This window comes from Rattus rattus, chromosome 1 (genome assembly GCF_011064425.1).
Source record: "Rattus rattus isolate New Zealand chromosome 1, Rrattus_CSIRO_v1, whole genome shotgun sequence".
Taxonomy (NCBI): Eukaryota; Metazoa; Chordata; class Mammalia; order Rodentia; family Muridae; genus Rattus; species Rattus rattus.
This window is the reverse complement of record NC_046154.1, coordinates 246,097,692-246,117,793: the sequence shown is the minus strand read 5'-3', so window position 1 is coordinate 246,117,793 and position 20,102 is coordinate 246,097,692. Positions and strand designations below refer to the sequence as shown.

General features: G+C 39.6%; 1 protein-coding gene across 7 annotated transcripts in view; it reads left to right on the top strand.

Moving 5' to 3' along the window:
• Positions 1-20,102, top strand: part of Ptk2 (protein tyrosine kinase 2) — a 202,897-nt gene that overhangs the window by 68,674 nt on the left and 114,121 nt on the right. For all 7 annotated transcript variants that reach the window (XR_004389457.1, XR_004389458.1, XM_032916480.1 and 4 more), the window contains 3 exons: positions 1,069-1,295; positions 11,835-12,001; positions 17,098-17,185. Coding sequence is in view for 5 of the 7 variants with exons in the window: in XM_032916480.1 (XP_032772371.1) it covers positions 1,069-1,295; positions 11,835-12,001; positions 17,098-17,185 (482 nt within the window). In the remaining 2 variants the exon portion in view is untranslated. The remainder of the gene's footprint in view (positions 1-1,068; positions 1,296-11,834; positions 12,002-17,097; positions 17,186-20,102) is intronic.

Sequence of the window (20,102 nt, the reverse complement as noted above, 5' to 3'; positions counted from 1 at the left end):
ATTTTTACTATTACATATAATAGTTTCTGAGTCTGTTTAGTGTGGCTTGTATATATATAATTTCAGGAATTACTATTTTGTATTAGATAAGTTAGGGTGCCTTATCCCTCGGAGGCTAAATTTCCCTTGTTCAGTAGTCACTAGGTACATGTAGTTCTTTGTTTCTGAGTGGGACCCCCCAAGAGCAGATACATCTACAACACCGTTCCTACACCAAAGGCCCATGGAACATTTGGAAGAGGGGACTGAAAGATCGTTAAGAACCAGAGGAACAGGAAGTCCATTGTCAGGAGTGATAGGGAAGCTACACCATGTCTGAACAGTATGGCTGCAGGTGCTTATGTACATTGCAATGCAGAGGCCAGAGCAGGGTATCTGTGTCATTCTCTTACTGTTTACACCTTATTGTCTTGAGACAGGTTCTCTCAGGGGTTAGAAGGTGACCCTTTGAGCACAGAGGATTGCGTGTCTCTGCTTCCTAATGCCAGGGTTAAAGGCATGTGTAGCTGTGCCCAGCTTACTACTTGTGTGCTGGAGATTTGAACTCAGGTATTCATGACTGCAGATCAAATTGCTCTTACCCACTGAGCCATCTCCTCAGTTCTTTTTGTTTTACTGGTTTTAGTTGCCAGTACTTAGTGTGCATAAAGTCTAAACTTTTATTTGAAGAAAGAATGTTTACTTAAGTTCCTGAAAAGTAGGCAGCAAAGTAGTAAGTTTGCTTTTTCAGTGATACAGTCCTGTAAATAAAGAATAGGTTAAAAAAAGGGGGGGGGTTGACATTGTATTATTTTTAAATAAGTCAATGAAGTTTTGACATTGTTAAATAGGAGACCTGGTCCTTAAACAAATTTTTTAGTAGGCATTTATGGCTCTATTATCAGGCCTTGGGTGTAGAGAGAGAGCACAGTGATTGTGTGGGGTGCTAAGTCCCTATTCTCCTTAAATACATACAGAATGTGCATATAGAAAGGTGACTAGAAAACAGTGTTTGTGACACAATTGTTGGATTGTAATTGCTATTCATTTTACACTGAAAATATTTTTTTCCTTTCCCCCCCTCAACAGAATATGACAGATACCTAGCATCTAGCAAAAGAATGGCAGCTGCTTATCTTGACCCAAACTTGAATCACACACCAAATTCGAGTACTAAGACTCACCTGGGTACTGGCACGGAACGGTCCCCTGGTGCAATGGAACGAGTATTAAAGGTCTTTCATTATTTTGAAAGCAGTAATGAGCCAACCACCTGGGCCAGTATTATCAGGCATGGAGACGCTACTGACGTCAGGGTAAGTCTGTCTTCTCACATGACCTCTTGAAACAGTTATGTTTCAATGGCATATAGCTCGCTACCCCCTAAGTAAAAGACAAAACAGTTTTTATTTAATGTCTTATTTAACTTCACATATTGCAGAAATGTTAACCTTTTCTTTCTGATATATACTCAACTGGCTAGGGATTGAAGTAGTCAGTAGAGCATTTGCCTAACAGTGTGAGGCTTTGTGTTTGATTCCCCAGCACTTGGCAAGTAGGACCCTTTTAATATGTAAGTATTGTTTTCTTAGGAAAATCACATTTTAATCATGTACTGCAAGTTTTGTTTTCCCACCTAATTATTTTAATCCTTGGAAAGGTACAGGGAACCAATGTAATTGAAATAAGCTCTAATCTTGTAAAATAAAATGATTTTTCTAGGAAGTATAAATTTGGGAGTGTTCCTATATCTTCAGATAGAACACTTTCTTTAGAAACCATTGAATATGTGTTTCAAACACTGTGTTATGCTGTAGTGATACAAAAGACCTATATTAGTCAGCTTTCTGACACTGTAATAAAATTTCTGATCAGTTAAGGTTGACTTTTGGCTCCTAGTTCTGAGGTTATAGTAATGAATGCGGTCTCATTGCTTTAAGCCTCTGGCAAGGCCATATAACATAGTAGAGACACATGGTGCAGACCTTTCTGTCTCTGAACTAGGAAGCGGCAGAGACTGCTGTGATCATTTCACTCTCCTCAGAGATGCTCTGGCTATCTACAGACCTTTCATTAGCCTTTCATCCTACAAGTATCCCTACCCTAGGCACTAACCATAGCAAGCACCTGCTTTTACAGCTTAGAATGTGTAGATCAGAGACATGGCATAGTGTAGAGTACTTTCTTCTAGGGTGTACACAGGCTGGTGGAATGCTGGGAAGCTTAAGTAGCACTGCAAAGGTCCTGGATTTTTAAGGGTGTGAGAGCTAGAGACTTAGGGAGGAGACTGGCAAGACAAAGGGGAAAGTGTGTTTCAGAAAGTTAGATGTGAGCAGGTAGTATAAGGATTTAGAAAATGGAGTCAGTGTGGATTTCTAGGAGGCATTTGTTTTGATGAGGTGTGGAAGATTCCTCTTCCCACCCACCTCTTTCCTGTATTTATTCTTAGAGAACAGGAATTTCTAGTGACAAGGTTAGCTTAGACAAGTCTTTCTCTTTTTTTCCTTTTAACTATAATTAAATCGGTTTATTTAGATTCCTTTACTGTTTTATTCAAATAAAGAAATGGATAGATTTAAAGCTAAGTTTTTTCGTGAGTTATACTTTTCTGTTACCTCTGTACAACCATTCTATTGATGGACTTTGTAGATGGATTATTAAAATGAGCATGATATGGAGGAAGTACTCATTTCAGTGATATGGGGGTGTTAGGGACAGTCTTTCCTGTCTTTCCTATCTCCAGCTTTGTGAGTAGCACCTCAGTATGAGGAAGCCTCTTGTCTCCTGGTATTGTGACATGTAAGATGGGCATGTGGGCATTTGCAAAATATTTGAGTGCTCAAATGGTAACTGTTAGGTGTAAGCTGTGTATCCAGCTATGATTAAAAATGGTTCTGACATGTTATTTTGTTCAGCCTTTAAAAACTGAGGCACCCCTGTTGTCAGGTAGCATATACATTGTTCAAAACTTCAGGCAGATCTCCTAGAGGCATATCTACGGTCAGTTCCGAATAGGAAACATTAACCAAAGCTGTGCAGTATTAGAATTGTTAATCTAAGAACATTGTAGTGATATTTTAGAGTAGTGACAAAGAAAACTTTATGTCCTCCAAACCCAGAAAAGAATTCTTATCCAGAAGAAAGAAAACCTAGTATCCATTTTCCCCATGTAAAAGCAGACAGAGGAAAATGCCATTAAGAGCATCTTTAGAATGCTTAAGGAAATCACTGGTCTCTCAGAAACTGACACCAGATGAATTATCCAGTCAGGATTCTGACATACCTTGCCTTAAGAGGAACAATGACGTCAAAACTTAGCAGTACAAGGCTTTCTGGGGAGAACTTTTATATGGTCTAAAGAACACGTACAAACTGAGCTGTGAAGAAAGTGAAGCCTCTCTCTGTTTCTTTTGCTATTCTGTTGATCTTTGATGTTGTCTGAATGGTTTTGGGATCCCTGAACCACACCTGTATAAGAAAGCAAACTTAATAGATAAAGTTATGTGTATGTGCTGTCTCCTTTACATACAACTTTTCTTCTCTGGGTTTCCACTCCCCAAGATGTAATACTGCTGAAATTATTCTAGCTAGTCATCCTTTAGTGATACAAGTGAAATGAAAACTTGCATTTATAATCCAAAGCTAGAAATGGCTTACATTTTGTTAGGAGGGTATATGGAAAGACAAGACTGTACAAAAGCTAGACCACTTATGCCAGACAGTGCTATGTTGTAAATACAAAGGAAATTTCTAAGAGATAAAAAGCCTAATTCCAGTTAATGCAAGTGTGATAAGACAGTGATGCAGCTTTATTGCTAAAAAGGAGGAAATTCTAGTGTCCTGAATAGAGGTCAGTCAAATTAGTCAATAACAGTCCCTCAAGACAAACCTCAATCCAGGTTCTGTGGAGGTTGAGGAGAAGCCACCACTTTAAAGCACGTCCACAAACACACATAGTATACATAAATAAAATTAAACTCAAAGAACATAGGGCCAAACAGAGTGTATACAGCTCTGGTAGAGGACCATTGGTTTACAACCACATGTAACTCTAGCTAATGGATCCATCGCCCTCTTCTGGCCTCTGCAGGCACCTGCATTTCTCTAGAGCACTTTGAGTGCCTAAGGAAACATCACTTTTGTCTTGCTAAATAAAAAGGAGTTTCTTTTCCACTTGCATGGATGACATTGGCTACTTTGTGCCTGTGCACACTGGGCCTCCCTGATGGAGGTTTCCTTCCCCTCCTAGTTTATGTTTGAAAGAAAGTGAGTAGTTATATTGACCTATAAATCTCTTCCTACAGCCTCCTGCATTTTAGATGGGAGGGGTTGAAGTAGGCTGGAGTTTTGCTTTATTTTAATTTCAAAGTGAAGCTTGATGAGAAAATACCCAGTTTAGTCTTTGAGTTTTGTTCTTGCCACATTCAAAGCACATTAAACTTTTAACTGCATTGATCACAGTTGGGGTTCAGGGTTCAGCAAGCTTCACGAGCCAGTTGAGAATGGCTGTTATTATTTGAGCCTGTAATTATAGGTAAGTAAATTCATGTAGTTTGCCAAATGGTGTTTGCAGTTAGATGAACACGAATCTAAGATTGTCTCCTTCTTGATGGAAAGAGTAACATTAGTAAACATTAGTAACACTTGGTGACTACATTCTTATTAGAATGGCTAGAGGTGTGTCTGTATAGGGGGGTTGGTGGGGAGAATATGAATGAGAATATGAGTGATGAGTTCTCTGAACAGAGTTGTGCTGTGTTAAAAATGATGGAGCCAGAGGGACTTTGGGTCCAGTTCCCTGATTCCACCACATACTTGGAAGATACTCTGCAAGCAGTCTAAGGTTTGCAATGTTTGCTGGGTATCGTCTCTATCCAGTCAGAACTGCATAATTTCTTTCTGCTAGAAGAATAGGTGGGTGTATGTTCAAAATGTGATGCTTCTTGAATGCTGACTACTGTGAGACCAAATTCTTTGGGAATTAGAAAAGATTCCACATGTCCTAGACTTTGGACTCTTTTCTAGAGAAAAAAGTGAAAGGGTTGGTGAGACAGTCAAAGCTTAAGAACACTGGCTGCTCTTCCAGAGGTCCTGAGTTCATTTCCCAGTATGGTAAACCATCATGGTAGCTCACAATCATCTGTAATGGGTTCTGATGCCCTCTTCTGGCATGTAGGCGAACATGTAGACAGAGCATTCCTATATTTAAAAAAAAAAAACCTAAATAAAATTTTAAAGAAGAGAGAGATAAAAAGGTGAAAAAGAAAGTGTTATGAACAAAATAGAGGCTGACTGTTGGTGGCACACACTTTTAATCCTAGCAGAGGCAAGTGTGCATCTCTGACAGAGCTCGTTCCAGGATAGCCAAGGCCACACAGAGAGAACTTGTCTCAAAAAACAAACCAAAACAACAAAAAAGAATAAAGTTGAAGAGAATATGTGTTAGGGAGAATGTGAGGTGGCAGAGCATGGAAAAAGGGAGTTCTTTTTCACTGTGGTCTTTGATAAGATATTTCTCAGCCAGTAAAATGAGCCAATTCAAACCAGATTTTATATATATATATATATATATGTATATGTATATATATATGTATATATGTATATGTATATATATGTATATGTATGTATATATACAGGTTTATTGGGAAGTTGCTCTTGGGCAGGCAAGTTTAGTGGCCCTAAGGTAAGGAGGTCAGGGAAGTCACATAGGAAAGCTGAGAGGGGAGGGGGAAGAGAAAGAGAGAAAGTGTGCACCGAGAGAACGGTGGGGAGAGAGAAACCAAATGCAAAAGCAAAGAGCTTCTAGGGAAGGACAGATGAACCCCTGGGCTGGAAAGTTCAGGGTTGAGGGCAGGCCAGTTAGGGACTGAGGGATGCTGGGAGAACCTAGAGGCCAAGTCTGCTTTGGTATATAAAAATATGCACCTGAAACCAGTCTTGGGCAGGGAGATTCTGGCCAATACAAGACTAGTTTCTAAAGAAGATCCTCATTCTAAGCCCCAGTGAGTTGGCAGAGTACCTAAAGTTGGCTCAACAAGACTCTTTCAGACTTGTGCTCTCCAAACTCCAAACATAGCACACATGTGTTATTATGTCTTTATGTTTGTGGTGATTTGTTACAGCACTAGTAGGGAACTAGTGGCTGTGGGCCATCCAGAGATAAAGTTCTTTGCTTTAGAGGGAGTTTTAGATGGACTTCTGGGTCAGGTGTCAAGTCTGGAGCTCTGTATCCTTATTGTGGGATAATTAGCAGAGTGAGTGAGATAGGGAAGGAAGGAAAGAGAAACACACTGAGATGAGATCACTGCTCATCCTAGAAATAGACTAAGGTGAGTAAGGTGAGCAATGTTAACAGGGGCTTTTGGTAGTTTCTGTAGTAAGAAATCTAGAAAATAATCATGAGAATATGGGAAGCCTTTCCCACACAAAAGCTGATGCTTGTTTGCATGTGTTATGCCTTTCTCTTGACAAACTCTACCTTCTGTGGGTAAGAATTGCTTCTTATCACTCATTATGTTCCTAATAATACACATAGCGAGTGGGTGCTATGGATCTTCAGGGAGCTAATATTCAGCAAAGAGTGAGTGTGTAGAAAGGGAGGGGGTGTCTTCACTTCAAACAGTCTTATACCTAAAAGATTAGCAAGTACATCGGACCAGGCAAGATCATAAAGAAAAAAAAAATGAGAGGATGAGAGCCTTGTATAATTAGGGAAATGCTAGTTATGACAGTGTGCACATGGTAGTTTCTGTTTTTAGCCTTGTTCTTCACATTAGCAACCATCTTAAGATTATGTGTTGTTAAGGTAGAATGAAAGACAGTTGCTAACATTCTGTGTGAAGTGATTGTTTCATTTTGTTGGTGTATAGTTTGTTGTACTTTACATGGTATTTAGTTTCAGGGGCTACTTTTGTCCTGTGCTGATGGTATTCCATGAATGACAGCAGCTAGAAAGATGTTCAGTGAGTACTGTTTTGTATTTCTACCTTCTGCTCTCACCTATGACAGTCCATTAGTAGTGAGTGACTACATGCACCCAGTGCTAAAGTTTTCTCATGAATGTTGTTCTGTTTTCATCCTTAAATACTCCTTTCTTCAAATGTCTACTATGAGTATTTAGTCCAGAGAACTCCTGGTTTTGAAACTTGGCATTAATAGGGAAATGGAGTAAGAATATGGAAATAGGAGTAAGGTTTTATGCTTCATAGGCCTAGATGGTTAAAGGTAAAGCTAAGAAGTTAAAAGTTGATTTCAGCTAATTTCAGTGGCACATTCATAAATCCACTCTTCACAATTCCTGTGTTCCAGAAACCTTGCATCTGTGTTGTATCACGGTGGGAGCAGTGCAGAGCAGCAGTGCAGTGTCTTGAGAACTTACTTGCCAAGCAATTGTAGACTGTAATTTAAGGATGAAAGCCATATCTGTTTCCGTTCTAGCACCCAAATAAGTGACACAGTGGCCTATTAGGTTTATTAACAAACTTTAAGCACTGTGACTGGGCAGATATTCATCTATTCTAACCCTCTAAGCTATCTACTTCCCAGCCACAGGCCCCATGTAACTTGCAGATTGAGTCTTGCCCTGCTTAATCTGTTCCATGTGTGCCCTCATGGTGAGTCCCTTGGCAATCTGCTCCTTGATTCTTCCTGGACATTTCATCTCATGAACACCTCTTCTCTTCCTTCCTCTCTCACTTTGGGGCCCTCCTCTGGGATTGGAAGTCCTGCCTTCTCTGCTGAGTCATAGGGTGTTCAACTCTTTATTAACCAATCAGAGATAATTGGAGGAAGGAGGCATGCTTTACTCAACATAGATACAGAAGATGGTTCAATAATCATGACAGTACTATCTTCCAGATTGTAACTAGATATCTGGGCACAGAAAACAGCAACTGAATATAAAGTATTAAAAACCATCCGCCAATAAGCAATTGTCAACAATACTTGAGTTCTCCAGAGCAAAGTATTTTTTGGTTTTCAGATTTATTCATTGGGTTACTGAGTAACCCAATGCAAAGTCAGTAGCACAGTTAAGAACTTGTGACTTGGGTAGTCACTGTGTCAGTTGCTACCCAGAGAAATTGGTAAGCAATTTTTAGAGTGAAGAAAATGATGGGCCATGTATAGAAGCGTGATGAAAAAACAAAAAGGAAAAAAAAAATTAAATCTCTGTATGCCTGCTGTATTTGACTGATTCCTGGAGAGTGAGAACTCTGTGATTTGACAAGAGGCTGTAGTGTGGAACACTTTGTTACTGTAACACAGGCTGAGGTCCTTTTGGGTTTCTTCAAGCAACATGACCAAATTTGGCCAAGCTCATTTTCTGCTCCATAAAACACCAAGACTAGATAGAAGTCTACTTTCCCCCATTGTTCACTATAAAGCTGGGCTAAGCCTTTCACTATGCCTAATTTGCTACAGGTGGATTCCTGAAGGTGTCCATGAGTTGCAAGGGTATGAAAGTAACCATGAGTTGCAAAGCTATGAAGGTGGGACAGCACCCATTCGAATGGAATTACTCATAGCATGTTAATGATGATAAATACCAGTGTAAGAAATAATTTGTGCTTTTCAGGGCCTTACAACTGATAGATGAGCTAAGGAAAGATATACTTGGTGAGCACGAAAGTGTGATTAGAGCTGGGTTGATGCACGTGTGTGTGTGTGGCTTAAACAAGAGACAGCATGCTTGTATGATTGAGCTGAAGGAGGTGATGTGGCACTTGTGATATTCTGGGGTGAATCATGTTGGTATGCATACACTGGTGTAGAATTAGCAGAATTAGGCATGAGTGCCTTTGGGAATGTAAGAGTATCAGCTCCTTGTAGTGGAAGGACTCATAGGTTGGTAAACAGGAGATTTACAAGTGGCCTTTGATTCGAGAGAGTCACTAAGGTTAGTCTATATTCTTTTCTTTTCCTATTGGAAAACCCCATTCATTAAATAGGATTTAAAATTATAACTTGGGCTGAAGTCAGCTGACTGGCCAGCCACTCTGTGTCAGGATGACCTTATATGGGGTGTAGTTTGTCCTGTGGAATTCTCCAGGTGTTGCATGATTTCCACAGAGGTCTGCAGACTGAAGACATTCTTTCTGTTTTGATGAGAATCCATCTTTCTTATGAACCTGTCTTGGGTTCTTACAGTCCAAGACTCTTGATATTTTGTTTCTTCTGGTACCATGTCTAATCCCTCTTGACTCTTCTATTCCATACTCTCTGTCACTCCTTGAATTGATCATGATCTATTCAGTGCTGAGAGGTCTGAGAGGAAGCTAGCTGACTGATTCATCCACTTGAGTCTCAGAGCATGCCTTGCACAGGTGCTATGGCACAGAACAGCACACACTTCTTCACTGTACCTAAAACCATTTTTTAAAAAGATTTGTTTATTTATTTATCTTATGTATGTGAGTACACTGTAGCTGTCCTCAGACACACAAGAAAAGCAACAGAGCCCATTACAGATGGTTGTGTGTCTGTTGCTTGGATTTGAATTCATGACCTTTGGAAAAGCAGTCAGTGCTCTTAACCACTGAGCTATTTCTCTAGTCCACTTCTAGCAATTTTTTAATAGTGCCTTTTCTTTTTTTCTTCTTTTTGTCTTAGAGAAGGTTAAAGGTCTGGAAGATGGCCCAGTGGGTAGCAGTGCAAGCATGAGAACCTGAGTTCTCATGTCCCTAATGTCCATGCCAAAAGCTAGGCTCTAATAAAGTGCTAGGAGAAGAGAGAAGCAGGAGAGAAAGGCAAATCCCAGCAACTCTCTTGCTAACCACTGTAGTTAAAACAGTGAGCTTACCGTTTAGTGAGAGACCTGGACATAAAGGAATGTAGGTGGGGGAGGGGAAGGAGTAGGTGGGGAACAACACAGAAAGATACTCATTCTTCTCTGGCCTCTGTATGCACACATGGGTACATATACACACCCATGCATGCACACAACAGTTATAAAATAGAAGGTTGATGTGAAAGCTTGAATAAGAATGGCCCCCATAGGCTCAGATATTTGAATGTTTAGTCACCAAAGAGTGGCACAATTTGAAAGGATTAGGGCTAAGAGGCATGGCCTTATTGGAAGATAAGAGTCAATTCGGGTGGGCTTTGAGGTTTCTGAAGCCCATTTCAGGCCCAGAGTCTCTCTTCTGCTGAGCTATAGCACCTGCCTGCATTCTTCTGTGATGATAATGGACTAAACTAAATTGAAAACAAGCCCTTAGTTAAACGCTTTCTTTAATCAGAGTTGCCATGGTCATGGTGTCTCTTCAGAGCAATAATATGGTGACTAAGATAGGTGAGAATATCTTTTATTATATTATTAATAGCACTAGACCATAATAAAAAATTTCTCAATAAATATAAAGCTTTAAATTAATTGTTAAATTAGAAAAGAAATTTGTCAACATGTCATATTTGTCAATATATGCGTGTTTTGTTTGTATATATATTAGTGTATCATGTATCTGTAGTACCTGAGGAGGCATTTCTTGAAACTGGAATTTGCAAGAGCAGCAAATGTTCTTATTTGCTGAACCATCTTGCTGAGTTTCAAAAGCTAGTATTTTCTTTTGTTGATATTAATGGTGATGTCATTTTCCTTTAAGAAAACTTTTCTTCCCAGCATTTAGGAGGCAGAGGCAGAGAGAGGCAGAGGCAGAGGCAGAGGCAGAGGCAGAGAGGTAGAGGCAGAGGCAGAGGCAGAGGCAGAGGCAGAGGCAGAGGCAGAGGCAGAGGCAGAGAGAGGCAGAGGCAGAGGCAGAGGCAGAGGCAGAAGCAGAGGCAGGTGGATCTCTGTACCTTTGAGGCCAGCCTGGTTTACAGAGTAAGTTCTAAGACAGCCAGGTATATACAGAGAAACTCTTTCTTGAAAAATGAGAGAGAGAGAGAGAGAGAGAGAGAGAGAGAGAGAGAGAGAGAGAGAGAGAGAGAGAGAGAGAGAAGAGAGATGAGAATGAATGAGAATTGAGAATTTTTCTCACCATTAAAGAGACATTACAGTGAGCTGTGCTTTGTGTGTCCTGAATACAAAGTGTAGCATGTGAGTCAGTCTCATCTTTACACAGCTTACACATTTGTCTTCATTTGGGGTATCTTTTTGAGGGGCTTCCCCATGGAGGCAGCTGAAAAAGAGATGTCCATTCTAAAGTAGGGCTATTTTCATAGCCCAGGAGAAACTTCATTTTCGCTGTTGATGTATTTGAAGGCAACTGTCTCCTGAACTCAGAGCATAGTAACTGCTCCTGAACTTAGAGCAGTGGGTTTGAAGGCATTTCTAGTCTGTGCAAAAGAGCAAACTGCTAATGACTGATTTATAGAACATCTTGTAGTTTTTGTTTTTGTTCTTTAAAGGTATTGGTGTTTTAGTTTGGTCTTTCAGAAGATACTCTCAGAAAGTGGAACCCGACAGGACTGGTCTGCTCTGACAGAATTAAGATAATGTAAAAATGGAGTTGCTGAAATATTGCCTTGTTTATCAACAAGCAATTGGATAGAGAATCTTTTCTCGTGTCCTTCCTTTGCACAAAGTTTTTCTTGTTCATAAAATTATTGTATGAGATTAACATTTTGTTTATGTAATGCACTTATTAAGATTTCCCATAACGGCTGGAGAGATGGCTTAGCACTTAAGAGCACTGCTCTTCCAGAGGACCTGGGTTCTGTTCCCAATAATGGTAGCTTGCAGCTGTCTGTAACTCCCATTCCAGACTATATCTAGAGTATGTGACAGCCTGACACAGATACACAGGCAGGCAAAACATCGATGCACATGAAATAAAAGTTAAAAAGAACAAAAGATTTCCTATAACTAACTAGACTTTTTTGGTCTATAACCATCATTTCTGTGGGATGTGTTCTAGGGAATCATTCAGAAGATAGTGGACAGTCACAAAGTAAAGCACGTGGCCTGCTATGGATTTCGCCTCAGTCACCTGCGATCGGAGGAGGTGCACTGGCTGCACGTGGACATGGGTGTCTCCAGTGTGAGGGAGAAATACGAACTCGCCCACCCACCAGAGGAGTGGAAGTAAGATTCTATTCAGCCGCAGCATAGCTATGCTGGGTTACTTTGTGTGTTAAAAATATGTGCAAGATGGGGTTGGGGATTTAGCTCAGTGGTAGAGCGCTTGCCTAACAACCGCAAGGCCCTGGGTTCGGTCCCCAGCTCCGAAAAAAAAGAAAAAAAAAATATGTGCAAGAGGGTGAATGGGTATGTTAATTTTTATACTGCTTGTAATTACTACTCCTGTGTAGAGGAAATTAGCAGTAGTTACTAACCAGTGATCCTTTTAGAACACTTAGTTAAATGTGTTTCTCTTTCCATTCCTTGTCTCCTTTCATGGTGTTTGTTGGTCTCAGTTGTTCTCAGTGCTGTCTGTTATGCTTGCACTTGTGCTCTAAGTGATACTGCTGCTTTATGAGCCAGTGTTGACCTCTCACGCAGTGGGCTGGACTGGTCCAGGAAGAGATCAATGCTAATGGCCTTCTAAGTGGGCTCTCTGATAGCATACTTTCCCAGTAATCTACACTCACCTGAAAAGAATGGTGCACATTTGTTCATATATAGGATGGCTGTGGGAGTGAGCTCCAGTGATCCCTATCAAACTGAAGTTATTTTAAGGAGATTCCAAAGAATTCCCAAGTGTGCAGTAGTGGTGCATGCCTTTAATCCTCGCACTTGGGAGACAGGAGAATATCTGTGAGTTTGAGGCTAGCCTGGTCTACAAAGTGAGTTCCAGTAGAGCCTGGGCTATACTGAGAAACGGTCTCAAAAAAACCCAAAATAAATAAATAATAAATTAATTAATAAATAAAATATTCTCAGTCATTTGTCTTTTTTCCTGGTTAATACCTATTAAGTTTTATGATTAAGTGAATCTTTTTAGTTGGGAAATCTTAAATCTAAAACACTGAGTTTTGAGAGAAGTGTATCTTTAAAGTGGACTTCTTCCATGTTGTGCCCTGAGGTGTGCACTCAAGGTCAAGTGGCTCAAACAAAGGCCCTGGTCAGCACAGAAAGCGAGCTTGGTTCCATGGACCATGAATACATGCTGTTTTGTGTCAGTTGTGTAGTTCATCAGAAAATGCAGTTGTATTTTCAAATTTGTCAAATCACTGGGGTAAACAAGCTATTTCTGGAGAGTATAATTAGATTGGTTTATAGCACCAAATAGGGAAAGGAAATTTGACTTCTAAACACTTAATCAGACCACTGAATATTTAAAATTTAAATATCTAAATGTCAAATAAAAATAACTGCAGGTTTCAGCTTGCTGCAGTTAGGTTACATTCTTCTGTTGCATAGACACCTTAGAGAGAAAATTCAATCTCCTGGTTAATACCTATTAATTTTATGCTCAGGTTATTTATACTCAGGGAATATGTATTTTGGCATCAGCTTTTCTGCTGGTCTTTTAAGCCAATTTATTTTACCTTAAATAAAATAAAGTATGGATTATTATTGCTAAAACAGGATTCAATGTTTGAAAAAATTAGTAATTCATGAATGAAGAGTTTAATATTGCTGAAGACATTGCAGAGATGACCAGAGGAAGCAGGATCATATGCATGAAGAATGTGAAGATGTTATAACCTTCTTCCCTCTCTCTAATGTGATGTGTATTTGTGTATGCTTGTGCTTGTGTCTGTGCTCCCTGTTAAATATTCACATATCCTTGGGTGGGGTACAGAGAAACTGGTAAGCAAACTACTGCAGTCCTCTGTGCAAAATGTCTAAAGATGTTGGACAGAGAAGATCAGGGAAGGCGGGTGGGAAGTAGTAGGTCAAGAGTCTTTCCGAGGCAGTGCTCACAGAAACCCACCTGCCTTAGCCTAAGTGCTGAGGTTAAAGATGTTTCATCACTCCTGGCCAGACAAAATGTTCTTTATCGCATTGTATTAGTCAGGGGTTTCTAAAGTCACAGAACTTATGTAATGTCTTTCTGTATTGAGGGAATTTATTGTGATGACTTACGGTTTGCAGTCCAACTAATCCAACAGTGGGCAGCTGTGGCTGGGAAGTCCATGAATCTAGCGATTGCTGAGTCCCAGGAGGCTAGTTGTTTCAGCTGGCCTTCTGTAGAAATAGGTCCCAACAGATGGCTGGCAAGTAAGTGCAAGCAGTCGAAGAAGAAGAGAGTATTTCTTTCTTCCAATGTCCTTATGTAGGTCTCCAGCAGAAGATGTGTCTTAGATTAAAGGTGTGTAACATCACCTGGATCTGTGACTTGCTTTGTCCCAGGCTGACCTTAAACTTAGAGATCTTCTTGCCTCAGTCTCCTAAGATTAAAGGGTGCACTTCCTGGCTTGGGCCTAAGCTTTTCATGGCCACTGTGCTTCAAGATCTTCATGCCAAGATCCAGGTCAGAAACTTGTGTCTTCTAGCCTCAAGAGCTGAACCACATGTGTGCCTCCATTTCTGGATTATAGTTCATTTCAGATGTAGTCAAATTGACAACCAGAAATAGCCATTACGTGCATGATACCAGGAAGTCTGTCCTGGGAGACTGAATTTACTGAGGAGCCAAATTAGGCTGGAGTGGCAACATAGGTTTCTTCTGTTACTTTTCCCCTTTGTAATGAGAGATAGTTTCCCAGGCAACATACTGAGATCATGAAGATAATGTGGTTTTCATTGTATTATTGCCTGTTATACCTCCTGTTAGTGATTTTGCCTTGAAGTGATTGGTATGTTAAGTTTTACTAAATGAGTATTTGTGTTTCCATCTTTCTTTGTTTTGTTTTTTTTTAATAGGTAGTGTGAGAATGATTTGTCCACACCATTTTACTTGATGGTTACCTGTGTTATTTAATGAAATTGTACTTTGTTTATTCACTTCATAACTATCTTAGTTAGGGTTTTACTGCTGTGAACAGACACCATGACCAAGGCAAGTCTTATAAAGAACAACATTTTATTGGGGATGGCTTACAGGTTCAGAGGTTCAGTTCATTATCATCAAAGCAGGAACATGGCAGCATCCAGGTAGGCATGGTGCAGGTGGACCTGAGAGTTCTACATCTTCATCTGAAGGCTGCCAGTGGAAGATTGACTTCCAGGCATCTGGGGTGAGGGTCTTAAGCCCATGCCCACAGTGACATATTACTCCAACAAGACCACACCTCCTAATAGTGCCACTCCCTGGACCAAGCATATACAAACCAGTAACTGATAGCCAACTATCTTAGTATCAGGGCTATTAGATTTTTTTTTTTTAAAGTTCCCAGTAGTTGCTTAACTTGTAGGTAGGCATCTTATGCTTACAGTTGATGTGAGCTCCAGGAAGCAAGATGCCTATGGCACTACTACAGATTGCTTTGGGGCAATAACAGAATAAGTAACATAACTAACCTTACCATGGTAACAGAAGTGTAAAGAGAACCCTGAGCTTTGTGAAGAGGAATTAGGGTAAGAGAGATGTGGGTTGGTAAGTGTCACAGGCTAAGGATGATGGATTAGAATTAAATAAGACTGGAGTTAGATTCCTTAAGAGTCTTTATAAGATACATACAATGTAGTATCCAAACAGACCAGAATTCTTTAGAGGCAACCTTGCTTTTCTACACACAAACTTGATTTAGTACTTTGTATGAAGTGATGGAGTCTCACATTTTATTCCACTTTTGGCTGCACTTAACGTTTTTTTACTGTAGATATAGAGGAATTCCATATCTACTTCTTTATTGTTTCCTAATAGTTATAGTTACTTTGCATGTGAGTTGTGAACTTCTAATCTCTCTCACTTCTTCCTTGGCCCCTGCTACCTCGTTCATGGTGGGCCCAGTCAAGAGAAAATTTAACCCTGTGATTTCACTTCTCTGGCCACGAGAAGTTCTATTACAGGCAGTCTTGATCAAGAGCTCATGTTCTTATAAAAAGATGGCACCTGTGTAAAATGCTGACAAATTTTTAAATTTCTAGTTGTTACCTGTAGCTGATACCCAGAATTAGCATCGGAATGCTGTGTGGAGCTAGGCCAGACAGTGTTTACCCGGGGACCTATTTCCTTATTTGTAACTAGCAGGACACTCACAGTGAAGACTGCCGAGAATATACTTTCTTAGACTACAGAGAGCTAAGGACTATACTTCTCTCTGTACTATCATGATTGTTGATGAAAAACAGTGCACGTAAGTAGTTAGTTCCTAGTAAGTCTTTCCTTGAGAATGAATGGTACCTGTAATTCTTCTGTTGACACCTGCCCAGTGCAGTGTATCTATCTTGAGTTACTGAATGCTGTCTTGGGGCAGAAGTGAAGTAGAACCTAATCATTTGCCAGTTATTCTGTTTTTAGAGGATCTAACTGTGAAGTCCAGGTTACCTCCGTTTATCTCATAGCTCTCCTGCTTGTTTTTCAAGTACTGGGATTGCAGGTTTACCCTACCATACTCTGCCTGGTGTTTTATAATAAAATAGGCCTGGTATATAGATAGTGATCTTTTCAAAAGATACCATTAAAATTTTTGGAAATCAACCAGGTGTGGTGGCACACACCTTTGATCCCAGACCTTTACAGAGGCAGGTAAAGACCTCTGTGAGTTTGAGGCCAACCTAGTCTACAAAGTGAGTAACAGTCAGGTTGTAAACAAAAACCAAAAAAACAAAATGAATTTTCACAGTAGCAGTGTTCCTTCAGTCAAAAAGTTGTCACAGTTCATGTGACCATGGTCAGTTTTGAGGTAATGTGTCCTACCTTTTGGTGCAGTGCCCTCCAGAGAGGGCAGCACTGCTGCTATTGGGTGCATATTCTCTCCTTTGCATGTTGCTGAATGAAACACCTCAGACACTACAAACACACAGTGTGCAGTCCCTGGTGTAAATTAGTTGTGGGGGTGCTTGAGAATGAGAGACTGAAGAAGGTACTTGACCTTGGGCTGCAGGCCTTTGCTGTCTTTATGCTCTGCCTTACCCCATATACTGACTAACGTGTAACACCTGCTTCGTAGGTGCACTAGGTTTGTGCTAAAAAGTTTACATTTAAATATTATATGTGATCTTACTTTCAAAATTATATCTCAGCGTTAATTGGCAATGAAATACTCAAAATAATAATGTATATGTAGACTGTAAATTCAGAAAATTGATTTATTTCTAATCATTGTATTTTGTTAATTATCCTTTAGATATGAGTTGAGAATTCGTTATTTGCCAAAAGGATTTCTAAACCAGTTTACTGAAGATAAGCCAACATTGAATTTCTTCTATCAACAGGTATAAAAACTCTTTGTTATATATATGTTGCTTTGTTTCTTTGAATCATCTTTATTTTGTGTTTTTAATCTTAGAATAATATTAAACCTAGTATTTGAGAGACTATAAATATAGACTAATATTATAAGAGTGTTAACTCATGAAAAGCTTTTTTTTTTTTTTTTTAAATACTTCTTGAATTTTTCTTATGATTAGGCAAGGCTTAAATGATACTTGTTCTGGCCAGTCATGCTTTTAGTCTCAGAACTCAGGAAGTAGAGGCAGACGGATTTCTGTGAGTTCAAGGCCAGCCTATTTGACATTTATCCATTTTGCCCGTGTCAACAAGGGCTATAGAAAGACTCTGTTTTGAAAAATAAAACAAACCACCACCACCACCACAACAACAAAAAGACGCTTCTTCTCTATGTGGACAGTCAGCCATGACCGCTGTTCTGTGATCGTGCTTGATCGTGACATCAGTAGTTTGTCATGTAGAAATCCCTGTCAGTGAACTTGAATAGTTTTTGGCTCTAAATTTCATAATAATGCAAAATGAGAATGTGAGACCTCTCTTCGTGGGAAAAAAGGAAACCAAAGGCAATTACTTGTGGCCTGTCTTAATTACCTTTCTTTTACTGTCATTAAGACACCATGACCAAGATATAGACAAAAGACTTTATTTGGGGCTCATAGTTTCAGAGGATTACTCTATGATCATGACCATCATAGTGGGTTACATGGTAATAAGCAAGTAGCCTGGCTCTGGAACAGTAGCTGGGAACTTGTATCTTGATCCACAAGCGCAAGTCAGAGAGAGCTAATTGGGAATGGTGTGGGCTTTGAAACTTTAAAGCTCATCCCCAGTGATAAACCTACTCCAACAAGGCCACACTTCCTAATCCTCACCAAACAATTCCACAACCTGGGGAGCCAAGAATTCAAATACAATGAGTCAATAGAGGCCATTCTCATTGAGACTGTCAAATTCTACTCCCTGACCCTCATAGGCTTATAGCCATATCATAATGCAAAATGTGTTTCGTTTAACTTCATAAGTCTCCATAGTCTTCAGTGTCAACACATTTTAAAAGCTCATCCAAAGTCTCTTCTAAGTCTCAAGGTAACTCCTTGTAAAATTATAAAGCAAATGACATATTTCCAGCCTACAATGACACAGAATATGCATCACCATTCCAAAAGGAGGGAGGTCAGGGCATAGTGATGAAGTACTGGAACTATGCAAGATGGACACACCTAGCAGGGCAAACTCCAAAATCTGCAATGCCATATCTGATTTCTGAGAGTTTAGAAGGCTTTGCCATGGGCCTGCTATTCGTTTTGAATGTTGTGACTGGAGAGAGGGTCAGGCCACTGAAGACCAAGCCTTGCTGTTTGCTAACCACACAACGCATATGAACTGGTGCTCTACGAAGATACTTCATCTCTGTGTTTCTGGGACCTTTCCAGTCCGTTGTTACACTTGTCTGCAATTCACTTATTTACCCCCTCCTCTTATTCAAAAAGTATTGTTAAGTCATATGAGTACCTTTAGGAAGTCCAGGGAACTATCTTGTTACATTTTTACCTACTCTTATGACAGTGCAACAAGTATATGCTTTAAAAGAAATAAAGGTAACCAGTGTTATTATGTTGCAGTCACCCCCTTTCCTAAGTGGATTGCTAGTGTTTGCCAGGTGCATTGTGCAAATGCACAAGAAAATGAAAATGCAATCAAAGTCTGAGTTTTGGAGATTTTGTATATAAAATAGGACTGTTAAAGCTTGCCCTGAATAATTACCTGGATCAGAAGTGATTTATATAAAACACTAGCCCTAGGACCTGATTACTAGTAGATTCTCCTGTAATAGTAATTCTTCTGTAATCATCTGTAACCTTCAGGCTTTCTCTGAGACAGTAAGATGGGATTGTAAGGATGCTGGTGTCCAGACTGAATGAAACATTTTACCAAATTGGCTCAGTGTGAGAATGAATAGGTGTGTGTGTGTGTGTGTGTGTGTGTGTGTGTGTGTGTGTGTGTGTGCATGCGCACATACATGTATATATACATATTTATGTATATTTTTATATATTTGTGTATATATATTTTTATATTTGAAGTATGGTATAGACTACCAATGGGGATATATTCTGAGAAATGCATTTTTGGGAAGTTTTGTCACTGTGCAAATATCACAGGGTACTTTCATAAACTAAGATAGCTACATCATCAGACAGGTCTTAAGGAACATTGTTTTTGTGGTCATTTTATTGCCTGAAATGTTATGTGATATATGGCTGTAAAGGTATATATAATGAAATGCTTAATCAATCTGGTTTATCTCACAAATAAAAACAGTTCTTCTGGAATTAATAGGAGAGTCTTAGTTTTAAAATGATTAATAATGGAAGCGAACTGTGACGGTGAGGAGCCCTGAGTCTTAGAGTACAACCTCAGGATGTGACAGAGTTCAGAGGCTACCAAGAACACTAGCAGTGCTGTGACACTAATTGGGTAGCAGTAGAAAAATAGTGCACAAAGTCCATTAGTTATTTAAAGAATAAGGTGTTTTGAGACCACAAGCTTTAGCCTATGAACTAACTGCACTGAAGAAAAGCCTTATATAATTTTGGAGTAAAACTTTCATATGTGAGATTGTTTTCCCTGAAGATTGTTATCATTGTCTCTTTTTTGCAACTAAATAAACATTTGGGTTTAACTAGATTGATTTTTCCTGTCTCTGAGGAGTGTTTAGAAATTGCAGTAATTGACCCTCTGGGCAGTTGGTTAATGCTCTGTTTATCATCAATATGGTATTGAAAGTCTGCAGTGGTACCTGCCCTGAAACCCTGTCCTGGGTGATTGAAAGACACTAAGGACTTCCTCCCTCTAAGAAAATTGGAAGTCTATATGGGAGTCACAAGTTTACATGAAACT